The following is a 12,161-nucleotide window of genomic DNA, read 5'->3' as shown; positions in this document are numbered from 1 at the left end:
TGTTTGACCATGAATGTGGATTTTTTTAGTTTAAACTTTTCTAGTTAGACTAAGCTACAAATTATTTCTATAGCCACAACTGCCTCTGGTTTGCTAGTGTACTGACAAAAGTTTTTATTTATTTAATTGAAGGATAATTATTTTACAATATTGGTTTTTACACAAAGCATTTTACACGAATGGCCACAAAGCACAAATGGCTCCTCAACTCTGCTAAACTTTCTTACATACTTTCTTGTTTGTTCACTTCCCTACTCCTCAAAATTAGTGTCACTCCCCCGCTTCCTACCCCTCCTGCTGTATTCCCTTTCTCCCACTCTAAATCTCTCTATAAAAAGAGGCAACCAGACAGCAACTCTTCTGCCTCTCTCAACGTGCACTCCTCCAACCTGCCTGCATGTGTTCCCATGCTCTGTGGGCCGGGCATGGGCCAGAACTAATGTCTCTGCTCTTATCCAAAGCAAAGCCCACTTAAACTTCCTCAAGGATTTTAATCCTTAGTATTAATTCATTTTCCACCTATCACCCATCTCTTTCTCCTTGGATCACACCCACTGGCATATAAACATGTTCCAGTATTTCCTTTCTTTAAAGAAAAATTACTCGATTTCATTACCTCCATTTTCTGCTTCCATTTGCAGCAAAATTTCTTGAAAAATGATATAGTCCCTGACTCTTTCTCATCTCCTATTCTCTCAGCCCACTCCAGTTGCCTTCTTACCTGTCTCATTCCACCAGAATCACTCTTGACAGGGCCAACCAATGATTCCCTTTTGCCAGATCCACTGGTCATTTCTTATGTTAGCTGACCTCCTCATGGCATTCAATATTATTGAAAATGTCCTTTTCTCTTGGCAGACTTACTCTGGTCACCCCATTCCAGACCTGGTCTGCCGCTACTACAAAGTTATCCTCTTTCTGGGCAGTCTCACCTAGAGCTGTAGCAGATAAGCAGATGATCTCCAGGTATCTATCTCCAGTCCTGATTTCTCACAACTCCAGACTTCACTATTTTTCTGTTTGAAAATTCTGCTCAAGTTGGGCATCTCAAGATTGACATCAGTAATAGAATTACCAAGGTGACCATATAATGAATAATGCATTTCAAACTGAGACACTTTTGAGGGTGAAAGAGAACACTGCTGATAATTTTGTCAGGGCAGCAAGCATAAACAAAACTCTGCCAAAGAATTTCCCATCACATTTGGAATGAGATCCTGCTCCTTAGACCTGTGCTGTTCACCTTGTCACTCTTCCCATCACTTAACTCTGCCCTGACTGTACTGACTGCCATGCTCCCCTTGAACAAACATTTCTGTGTGACTTTGAGTGAGTGACTGAGCCTCTCTGTGCCTAAGGGTCCTCATCTGCTAGAACAATAAACAGTGGTACTCTCAGCTCTTAGGAGTTGTAAAGCACAACATGCCTAGCACTTAGTAGATGCTGCAGAGAGATACCTTTCAGTCTCCTAACTAAGGAACTGAACAGATACGGACAGTAAGGGTTACTTGCATTTGCTGAAGGAAGGAATAAAGTGAAGATGTGGTCTCCATTTTTCATAAATTTTTCATTACTTAGGGGCCTTGCACACATAGTGCACATATGTTTGAGTGTCAAGAGTCAACTGTTTCTGTATTTGTTACATAGTTCAAACTCCACTGCTGAAAGTGAGCCAGTCTTTATCTGGGTAGTACTTATCTTGAAACAAAACTTAGAAACTTAAAACTTAACTAAAATCAGTACCAACCATCACACACTTAATCTTTCATATATTACAGTCAGACCTGGATTCTCGGTTTCCTTAAAAGCTGTACTTCAAATGAATATGAATTCGGTCATTTTAAATTTAAGGGATTTTACAGAGACGTTTTCATAAAAACTCCTGAATTTGTAGTTGGTACTCACTCTTTTAGCATGTCAGGTAGGGGTGACTTTTTCTTATGCCAGCTCATAAGCAATCCTTTTTCTGTTCACAAGGTTTGAACAGAAGAGAGATCTCAGTAAATCTGGGCTCTGGCACTTAGCAGCTGGATGGCTGTCTAAGCTTGATTCCTCATCTGTAAAGGGAGAGTAATACATGCACACAGAAGTGTTTTATGAAATAAAACCATCAATTTTCAACAAACTGACCACATAAATAAGTTCTAATTATTCCTTACGATGGGTAATACTTGGTTCTCAAAGATACCTATTCCAACCTGGAGATAAAATCAACTTTCTCCACCAAAATGTTTTAGAAATTTGCTAATGTTTCACCAAACACTAACTACAGGATTCAGACCATAGTGGAGTGATGTTTCAGAGCTGGTGGTGAGAAAGAAGGCTGGGTCTGCATCCCAGATGAAATGTGCTATATCAATAAAAATGTACCCATAATTTGAATGAAGGGAGTGCACTTGTCAGTTTCTAAAAACTATTCACTTACAAAATATCACACTTGTGCCATTTAATAGTAGTTTGTTTTTTTAATAGCTCAAGGACAAAATTACAAACTTTATTAAAATAAATGCAACTTACATTTTCAAGTATAGCAGCTGAGTCACAGATCATCTACTTAGAGGTAATTTAAACACAACTCAGAAGCTAAGTAGGTTCTTAAAATTACTGGTACCCACAATATTCCTGAATCACTTAAGTTTTTGCTACTTGGTTTCACTCTGCACTGGTAAAAAAAAAAAAGCAACATCAGTCAGCAAGTTACTCTTCAACATTTAATGGTGCCACAGGGTTAAATAATGGCCTTCTTTTTTTGGCCTGAATTTTACCAAAGTTAGCCTCAAATTCCTTTTTTGTTCCATTTACATTTGCTAGATGTCCATCCTTTACTGCATAGCCTAAGGAATTCAGTTTCCTTATCCTGTATTGTACTATTTGTGGAGTTAATTCAAGAACCATTGGTGTCTCTCTTATCTGAGCTATGGAAATTCCTTCTTTCAATAATCCCTGAATTCTCTCCTCCAAAACTGAAACAGAGTAATATAAAAGGGCAGGACATTTCAAAACCAACTGCTTCAGGTCATGATCAGTACATTTGAAAGCATTTTTAGAGAAAGACATACTGTTCTGTATACTTCTTGGGCTAAGTTGAAAAAGAAATCCTTTGAGCTTGGAGAGAAGCTGGAGAATTTCAAAGTTTGTGAAACCCTGCTCCTGGAAAAATTCTAGTGTTTCCTTTATAGCTGCAGAAGAATTTAACAGAATAAATGGGTTTTGGCTTAACAATTTTAGAAGCCAAACTTTCATGTTGGCCTCGGAGCCACCTAAATTTAGATAACTCTCTTGGATAATCTTTATCATTTGCTTATTCTTCTCAATAGGGTTATGAAATATATTAGATGCAGTTGTCAAAAATCTGCTAATGACCACATTTTTGAGTCCCAACTCTTGAAAGAACTGAATATTCAGCTTCCAGTTTTCCTGGTCTTTAACCGTAAAGAAAGATTCTGGAAACTGTTCTATTAACTTGACTAACTCTTCCTCGTTTTTACAGACCAATTGCCAGAGCTCTCTTTGGGTGTTAACAGCAGTTGGACTGCAGATAATTGCTTCTGGGCAGCGTTCCAAGATACTGGCTACAGCAGTCTCATTGGCACCCAGCTGTCGTAGAATATTTGCAATTTCTTCAACATAGGTTTCATCCTCCAGAAGTACCCAGCCTTTTAATCTTCGAATTTTCCTGATGTCAACTGACAATTTAAAGAGCTTTTCTACTGTCTTTTTATTTTCTTTCTTTGACTGACTATCAGTTGTATAGGTGAAGGATGCTTGAAAAGGTCCATATTTTGGAGCTGATTGCATTTTTCGGAAAGAACAGAGTCTGCAGGGCTGGGATCTCATCAGCAACTTCCACAACATGCCTGCAATCCACTGGCTAATTCCCACCGTCCTAAGACTCAAAATGTACAAATCATACCTATAAGAAAGAAAATACAGGTTCTCTTAGAATACAAACACAAATCTGAGCTACAAATAGTAAGCATGGAAATAAAATGGACAAATTAGGTAAACTACTCATGTGGAGTAGTAAATAGAGCTGTTTAAATAATTGATGAAGTAACTGTCATATACTGTTTCCCATCTTAAACTTAACAAATACCCTCTTTGAGCTTTTCAACAACTTGTGAAGTAGTTATTTCCATTTAACAGATCAGTAGCAAAACCACAGGGAGTTCCAAGAGTCACAAACCTCAAATGTTATTTTGACATAAATTTCGTTTCTTACAACTCTGTTTCTGTTTAGGGCATATACATTTATACACATACCCATTTTTTTTAATGTTTTTTATATTTTAAAGTTGATGTTTAGGTAAAACAAATACTTTTTAAGGAGGAGAGTCAGTTTTAATTTTATATTGTATTTTTTGCTGAATAGCTATTATCCAAAATAAGCCACTGAATTTGTTTTGTTTAAAAATGAGTTAATAATACTATTTTATGAGAATTTGTGAAAATCTTTTTTTATAAATCCAGAATTAAAATAAGTCTCAGCCAGGTAAAACAAGGAATGCCATGGGACTGCCCGGTGGAGTCATGGGAAATCATGTTAGCTGTGGAATGTCATGGTGACCATGGCTTATTTCACTTAGTGTAGTATAGCATGTGTTAGGACAAATCAGTTAATTTTAATTGGTCAAAGAGTCAGGGAAGTTTCCCTTTCCTTTAGGATTCCTACTGCTTTTATGCATCAGATGAGAAGATAAAAATTCATCCCTATTTCTGTCTATATTGTTTGAATCTTAAAAGCTAGCTCCTTTAATTCATTTGAAATTTCTGGTTGTGAGCGGAGAAGGTAAATAGACTTCATCAATAGTTTAGCTATCTCTAAGCACCATTTTTGAACAATCCTTTCCTTCCCCATGATTTGTGATGTCTCCTTTGTTATGTCATATTAAACGTAGCTTCTGTTTCTAGCTAGCCTCCATCCTTGTGCGTGCGTGCCAAGTCGCTTCAGTCGTGTTGACTCTTTGTGACCCCATGGACTGTAGCCCGCCAGGCTCCTCTGTCCATAGGATTCTCCAGGCAAGAATACTGGAGTGGGTTGCCATGCCCTCCTCCAGGGGATCTTCCCCACTCAAGAGATCGAACCTGTGTCTCTTACATCTCCTGCATTGGCAGGTGGGTTCATCAGTAGTGCCACTTGGCAAAAATAGTAGGGGAACCCTCACTCCCCTACTATTTTTGCAATTCCCCAAAGGAGCCAGGTGGCTAATTTCCGGCCTTTGCTTCATACTTGGCTCCCTCTGCTAGACCATCCTAAAACAATCTTTGGTCAGCTCATTCTTTCACACCCCTCACAACGATGTCAAATCTCAGCTCAGACCTCCAGCTTCCCCCAACACCCATTCTCTCATTCACTCTCAACCCAAATACCCTTGCATCTAACTAGTACAAAGGAGTGCAATTCACCACACCAAACATAAACCTTCTGCTGTTTCCCCTTCCCTAGAGTTACTCCTTTCATCTTCCAGGTAATTTCTGCTCTTGTGCTCATCCCAGCCACTCTAGCCTGAGATCTCTAGAGCCCTTCTTTCTCATGTATTCACTCTTCAGTTGAATCCTCCTCTCTGAGGTTCCCACCCTTCACCTCAATGGCTCCTTTTCTCACTGCCCCTCCAGCTAAAATTATTTTTCTCTTCCCCTCAATTAATTCTTGCACAGCCTCTTTTCTCTCCATTTCCTCTCTTCCTATTTACATAACTTCCCATAAAGACAACTTTCATGTGATTAAAGCCAATGAGTAGTTTTAGTTCCTCTTTTGACATCTGCAGCTTTCAGCACAGGTGACCACTTTCTTTGGGAAATAACTCACACCTGACTTTCAAGACTTCCCACTCCCCTGGTCCTCCTTCCTTCCTCTGCTTCTGACCACCCTTTATCTGTCTCCTCTGCAAGCTCATCTTCAAGGCTTGGTTCTAGGCTCTCCTCTTCTTACCTTAGTGTTTCTCCTCAGAGATCCTGTCCTTATCCAGGGCTTGTTAATCCACGGAAACTTCATTCCAGCTTCTCAAAATGTAATCTTGTCACTTCCCTGCAATAAACTTTTCAATCGCACTTTAGGATAGAGACATAAAGTAAATATCTACTTTACCGTGGCCTTTTAAGGCCTCTTTGTCGTAGGCCCTGTCATCACCCAAATCTCCTGTCCCCCTCTGCCTACACTTAACTGTACCAACTTCCTTCCAGCCCTTGGCGCTCTACCTGTTCCCATCACAGGGTCTCTAAAGACTGAGGGCTGTTCCCCATGCCCACAATCCTCCTAAGTCTAAGTGTCACTTTGTCAGGGAAGGCTTCCTGCCCTTCGTGAATAGATGAGACCTCTTGTCCCCCAGACAGGCTGTCTTGGCCTGTTCCTCTGTGTGCTTAGTCCCTCAGTTGTGTCTAACTCTTTGCAACCCCATGGACTGTGGCCTGCCAGGCTCCTCTGTACATGGGGATTCTCTAGGCAAGAATACTGGAGTGAGTTGCCATGCCCTCCTCCAGAGGATCTTCCCAATCCAGGGATCACATCCAGTTCTCTGCATTGCAGGCGGATTCTTTACCATCTGAGCCACCAGGGAATGCCACTTGTCATAGCTGCAGTTGTTCATGTGTGATTTCTGTCTCACTCTCCATGAAAGTAGGGATGGTTTACTGCCCTATTCCTGTGATAAAATGTTTCTCTACCTTTCACCTGACTGGCACTGCTGACTCTAGGAGGCTTGCCTGGGCAGATGACTTTCATGTATGCTCTTCCCCAGCACCCTGCTCTTGACCCTACTGTGGCACTTACACTCCCGTACGTTCTTCATTCTTTCAACCAATTTTTTGGGGTTTGTTTGTTTAGGTCATTCTCTGTGACAGACATTACACTAGGCACTAGCTCTTCTGCTAAAACATTTCTTCATACCTTTGGATCACAGACCCATCATAGAATATGGTGTGAGTCAGAGGCTCTCTTTCAAAAAAAAAAAAAGGACCTATACTCACAACATTTTGCAAACAACTTTAGCAGGATTTGTGAGCACCCTGCAGTCTAACTATGAATAACCTGCACCAGATTGCAAGCACCTGGAAGACAGGGTCTGAGTGCAGTTCTACTTTATCGCCTGTACCCAGCAAAGAACTTGGTGCATAGAGAAACAAAGTAAGTATCTGTCAATGGAAATGCAGCGACAAACCAAGTGCACTACAACTTAAAGTAGTGGTTAAAGCTGTGGGCTGCCTCGGCCTAGTTCCGGATCATTAGTTGTGTTATGACTTGGGGAAGTCACCTCTCTGTGCCTCAGTTTGAGCATCAGGAAAGTGGCAACATTCGATGTTTGTCAAGGTTACAAACTGGGTGATTGTGAAGATTAACACCATGAATCAGAATATTCAGAAACTCATTAAGTCATCACAACAACCTATATTAAAGATGAGTTAACACGTGAAAGTAAAGTACCCCAAGGTTGCTCAGCTAAAAAAAGACCAGATATCGCACTCAAACCCAAAAGCTTAACTCAAGCCTGCTCCTGGCCCCGTGCTCTGTCCATAGTAATAATCCAGGTAAATATCTGTTAAATCACAAAGTGGTCTATTTTTGTGATGCTTCATTTTGCTTAATTTTTTGGGGGTGTGAAATCCACTTCTGTAATATGCACAATTTTCATAATAACGGCCCACTCGACGAACACTAGTAATTCAATTAAGTTCGACTGTTATAACACATATGATCTGCTCAGTTTCAAATTAACCCGTGTTTGTAAAAAAGAAAAAACGAGGGCCCAAGGAAGACGGTGTTGGGGAGAGACCGAAAACCACACGCCCGTCATGTGGGGCATGCGCATTCTAAGAGAAACTTCCGGCTGGCGGCGCGCCGCCGTCCACCCAGCACCCAGGCCAGCCAGGCGGAGCTGAGGCAGCTGACGGGGAGTTTGTCTTCATGGTGGACAACTCCCAACTCCAGACTGCAGCCTCTAGGCCGCTGCATGCCCGGTGACGAACACCCACAGGTGTGCAGGACCGGGACAACTCACCTGTCAGTGTCCGCTCGGTACTCGGCACGAGTTCCGGGTCTCTAGCCGCCGGCCAATTCCCCTCAGCAGCACTGACCCGGCCACCTGTGAACCCGCAGACACGCCCGCCCCCCAACGCAGCCAATCAGGACGCGAGGCGCAGGCTACGTGACCCCTCTGACGCAGCTCGGAGGGGCGGGGCGGCGGAGTTCAACCGGACCGGCTTGGTATCAGCTGTCAACGGAACTGCACCTCTGGCCAGCAATTATTGCCGCTGGCATTCTCACGCCTTTGCCCTCTGTGTATTTTAGAGAACTTGGAGTTTCAGTCTTTTTGTCCCTTGGGGAATGTCACAGCCCGCGAGAAGGAAAAAGGGCAGAAATAACTCAGAAAACCGCTATATGTTTAAGCTGTAGCCATTCAGAATTCCCCAAATAAGCCTACAGATAAAGAACTAATTTACAAAAGAAATTTAGTTAAAAAAAATCCCGAAACTTCTTTGGTACATATCTAGCCTTCCTGTCCCCCGTCCCCTGCCAGCCCGGCAGTCAGCTACAGTGCCTGATTCTTCTTTAATGAAGAATTAAAGAATAACTTTAAAGAATTAAACTGCCTCCTGACACTTTAACCCAAATACTAGCCTTTTCAGATAAACTGCTAGGTGGTTTATATTCTGATTATTACCGGTGATTGCAATCTCATAAACAAATCTCTCCCTAAAGCCAGGCTCAACGTCAGTCCCATTTACTCTCATATTTATCCATACACATATTTATGGCATGCCTATTAACTGTCAAGCATTTGCAGCAGCAATGACAATACAGAAGTGCACAAGACAAGGGGGAATGTGGAGTTCACATTCTGGTGGAGGACAAAGATATTAACAACCAATGACAGTATTAATTGCAACTATAATAGGGTTCAGTGTAAAGGACAAGGTGCCAGAGCTGGGTGTGGAGCTGGGAGGAGGAGAGCAGCGATCTACCCAGGCTCTAGGCCCCTCATTTTGTATTTCATAGTATGCTGTGCATACTTCTAAAAACAGCCTTAACACAAAGGACTGTAATTCTTCTAGACTGCCCTCTCTCCCTGTGGAGTGGACTCATTGTGGACACTGATGAATTAATTTTCCTATGAACAATGCTTGGCACATGATAGGGACTTGGGAAATGCTAACCAAATCTTTGAGTCTAGCCTTATTACCCAGTTTGTGCTCAATAGCCTTTGTTGAGAGGATGACAAGTTGTACTTTAATTCCACAGAGTAGCAGCAAGAATTCTGGCTCCTTGTCTCTAGATCAACTTTGATCTCCAGGATATTCTAGAATTAAATGAATGGCTAACCATATGTGAGGTACGGGAGTGTTTGTCCAGTAACTCTTCTCCCTCTGAGTTACCCCCACACAAGACCCCCATTATTTGGGGCTTTATTGCACTCTTTTTCCTGAAATACTAGTATTTGGGGTCCAGACACCAAAGTGTGTCACCTGCATCTGGGTCTGATCCCTGGGTCAGGAAGATCCCCTGGAGAAGGAAATGGCAACCCATTCCAGTATTCTTGCCTGGGAAATCCCATGGACAAAGGAGCCTGGCAGGTTACAGTCCATGGGGTTCCAAGAGTCAGACACAACTTACCAACTAAACTACCACCACAGAAAAGAGAAGGAAGTTAAGGAAGGTAAAGTCAGGCCTTAGAACTGCATGCCACAGTCACTGGTCAGGAGGGAGGGAGCAGGGATGTGTGGTAAGGAGCTGGCAGCTAGTACCAGGGCTCCACATAATTGTATGAGCAATGACAACACAACCCTGTACACTGTAATCAACACTTGAAACTGACCAATTTAGCTATGTCAGTTGTGTTAAATAAATGCCACCCAAAGTTTTTTCCATCCTAAATATTTAAAGAATTCACTTCTAGGACCATACAACCAGACAAACACTTGGATAGCAAAATGGATTACCAGATTAATAACAGTTATGCAAACAATAATTGGCAGCTAACTAGAGCTGCAGCATGCAGTTATGCAGACTATGCACTGCACAATTCAGGGGGCTACACAGCACGACCAGCCTAGAGCTAACATTTATCAACCATCTTACCACATGCCAGGCACTGGAGTTGGTGATGGACAGGAAAGCCTGGCATGCTGCAGTCCACGGGGTCACAAAGAGTTGGACACAACTGAGCGACTGAGTTCAATGCACTGATGAAGCAGATACTACTCTCATCCTCATTTTATAGATGAGAAAAAAGAAGGCACAAAAGGTTAATAACTGCCCAAGATCTCACAGCCGATGAATGGCAGAACCAGGCATTTGATTCCAGAGCCCACACTCTTAACTATTACCCCATACTAATTCACAGCTGTAAGCCCAATTACTTGAAAAAAAAATCTCTTTGGTTTTAAATCTTTCTTATAGATACCTTTATTTTTAAAAGTACCAAGTATTTAGAAGATAGTACTCTTAATTAGAATAATTTCACAAAGTATTTTACTAAATTATAGTATCTGTTTCTTCTTTCAGAATGGTGACATGTAGTTTACAGAATCTGTTTCTAGTCTGTGATCACATCTCACATACCAAAGCTCTCCTCCTTACCTAAAACAAGCAAAAAAATTTTTAAAAAGAAAAAAAAATCAAGTACACAAGATTCCATATATGCATATACTTTAATAACATAGTCACTTCAGCTGTAATTGAACAAAGAAAAGGAGAACAAAAAGAACTTAACACATGATACTTCCACAACTTTGGGTCAAAACAGGCATACATGAAGCTTTAAAACATATATTGTCTATGTTAACAGAGGCTATAACTACTAATTTTGATTATGCACATTTTAAAAACATTATTATCAAAGAGTGCAAAGTTAGACCAAACAATGATGTCAAGAAAAATTCTGTCTTAAAATTTTAACAAAGTCTTTTAAGAAAGTCTAAAAACCTCCTATTTTCCCACACTGACTCTCAAAACTTTGATTTTTTGTATCAGAATATCAGTTAGCCACTTTAATTTTTACCATACATGAAAAATTATCAAAAATATATTGATGGGTCTATACTAATTGTGACTATTTATATTTACATTAAGCAAATTCTTTTACCAAGTTCTTTATATACAAATTACCATTTGTCCTATGTCAAATTTATTTAAAAAGTTAAAAACCACAGAAATGTTATTAGAAGTAATGCATTTCAATATGTAACTGCCTTCCATCAATGAGGAACATTTTAAAATAATTTAACTGAAAAAGTATTGAACTCCCCACCAATTTCAGCTGCAACAGTATTCCTTCTGAATGTTTTCTGTGATGTAAGAAAAAAAAAAAACTGCGTAAAGCTTGATTGCAAGGAATGATAAAAATCTGATGAGTGTTTACTAATCATTAAGAAATTTATAGACTAATTAGGTTCACATTAAAAAAACAGCAATGATTTTAAAAATGTGAACAGTTCAAGATAACTGAAGAAACAAAAGTCTTTCTGGCAAATGCACTGTATGAAATCTTTTCATATAAATTTAAATCATAAAACAGTATCCCAAAACCAATTGAATAGAATACAGGCATGGATTTTTGACATTTTTAAAAAGGACCAACATCAAAAGAAACTTAAGCTACCTATCAAACTGGAAATAATTTAGATTTCAGATCTATCACAATAGATAAATTTATAAACACAAGATATGAGGAAAAGTTCATAAAGGGATATTATTAATGTCACTAAAAGTTAAAAGTCACTTTAATTGTTTTAGACTCTTGGTCACACAGGAAGGAAATGAAAAGGATGGTTTTTTCTGAGAAAAAATCTGAGCAGAACACCATAAGCTTTTCAGATTTGAAGATCATCAGTTCAGAGGATGTAAAACCGAGTATAGCACTGTGCCTAGCACAGGTGCATTTCTCCTGTCCCAGAACTGATTTTGTAACAATCACTGAAAAATTTATGCCTGGGACTTCCCTCGTGGTCCAGTGGTTAAAACTCCACACTCCCAATGCAGGAAGCCCAGGTTTGATCCTTGGCCAGGGATCTAAATCCCACAGCCACAGCTAAGAGTGAGCATGCCACAACTCAAGATCCTGCATGCTGCAACTAAGACTCAGAGCAGTCAAATAAATAAATGTTTTAAAAATTTATGCCCCAGATTCTCTGGTTTGAAAATAGAGATAAGCTCCATTTTGGGAATT

At 40.3% G+C, this 12,161-nt stretch overlaps 2 protein-coding genes across 6 annotated transcripts in view; both read right to left on the bottom strand.

The window, feature by feature from the left end:
• Positions 1–2,430: 2,430 nt before the first annotated feature.
• Positions 2,431–8,133, bottom strand: MTERF2 (mitochondrial transcription termination factor 2). Of its 4 annotated transcripts, none has more exons than XM_043880610.1 (3): positions 7,995–8,133; positions 5,933–6,038; positions 2,431–3,913 (listed from the first exon to the last, which is right to left on the bottom strand). In XM_043880610.1, the coding sequence occupies exon 3, from the start codon at positions 3,853–3,855 to the stop codon at positions 2,698–2,700; it is 1,158 nt and encodes a 385-aa protein (XP_043736545.1). In that variant the 5' UTR covers positions 3,856–3,913; positions 5,933–6,038; positions 7,995–8,133; the 3' UTR covers positions 2,431–2,697. The 4 variants fall into 4 exon arrangements, with proteins under 4 accessions (XP_043736545.1, XP_043736543.1, XP_043736544.1 ...); XM_043880608.1 differs by having other exon boundaries at positions 5,933–6,051; positions 7,995–8,120; XM_043880609.1 differs by having other exon boundaries at positions 2,697–3,913; positions 5,933–6,028; positions 7,995–8,120.
• A 2,245-nt stretch (positions 8,134–10,378) lies between these two features.
• The window catches only part of CRY1 (cryptochrome circadian regulator 1), an 86,117-nt gene continuing 84,334 nt past the window's right edge, over positions 10,379–12,161 (bottom strand). The window contains exon 13 of one of the 2 annotated variants that reach the window (XM_043880607.1): positions 10,379–10,573. The gene's annotated coding sequence lies outside the window, so the exon portion shown is untranslated. Of the gene's footprint in view, positions 10,574–10,625; positions 11,281–12,161 lie in introns of those variants that run through there. The other variant, XM_043880606.1, reaches the window with a different exon arrangement.

Source organism: Cervus elaphus, chromosome 22, assembly GCF_910594005.1.
Source record: "Cervus elaphus chromosome 22, mCerEla1.1, whole genome shotgun sequence".
Lineage (NCBI taxonomy): Eukaryota > Metazoa > Chordata > Mammalia > Artiodactyla > Cervidae > Cervus > Cervus elaphus.
This window is presented reverse-complemented; position numbering and strand designations above follow the sequence as displayed.

Coding starts and splice junctions, on each gene's coding strand:
- MTERF2 (XM_043880610.1), bottom strand. CDS start 3,855: ATGTTGTGGAAGTTGCTGATGAGATCCCAGCCCTGCAGACTCTGTTCT.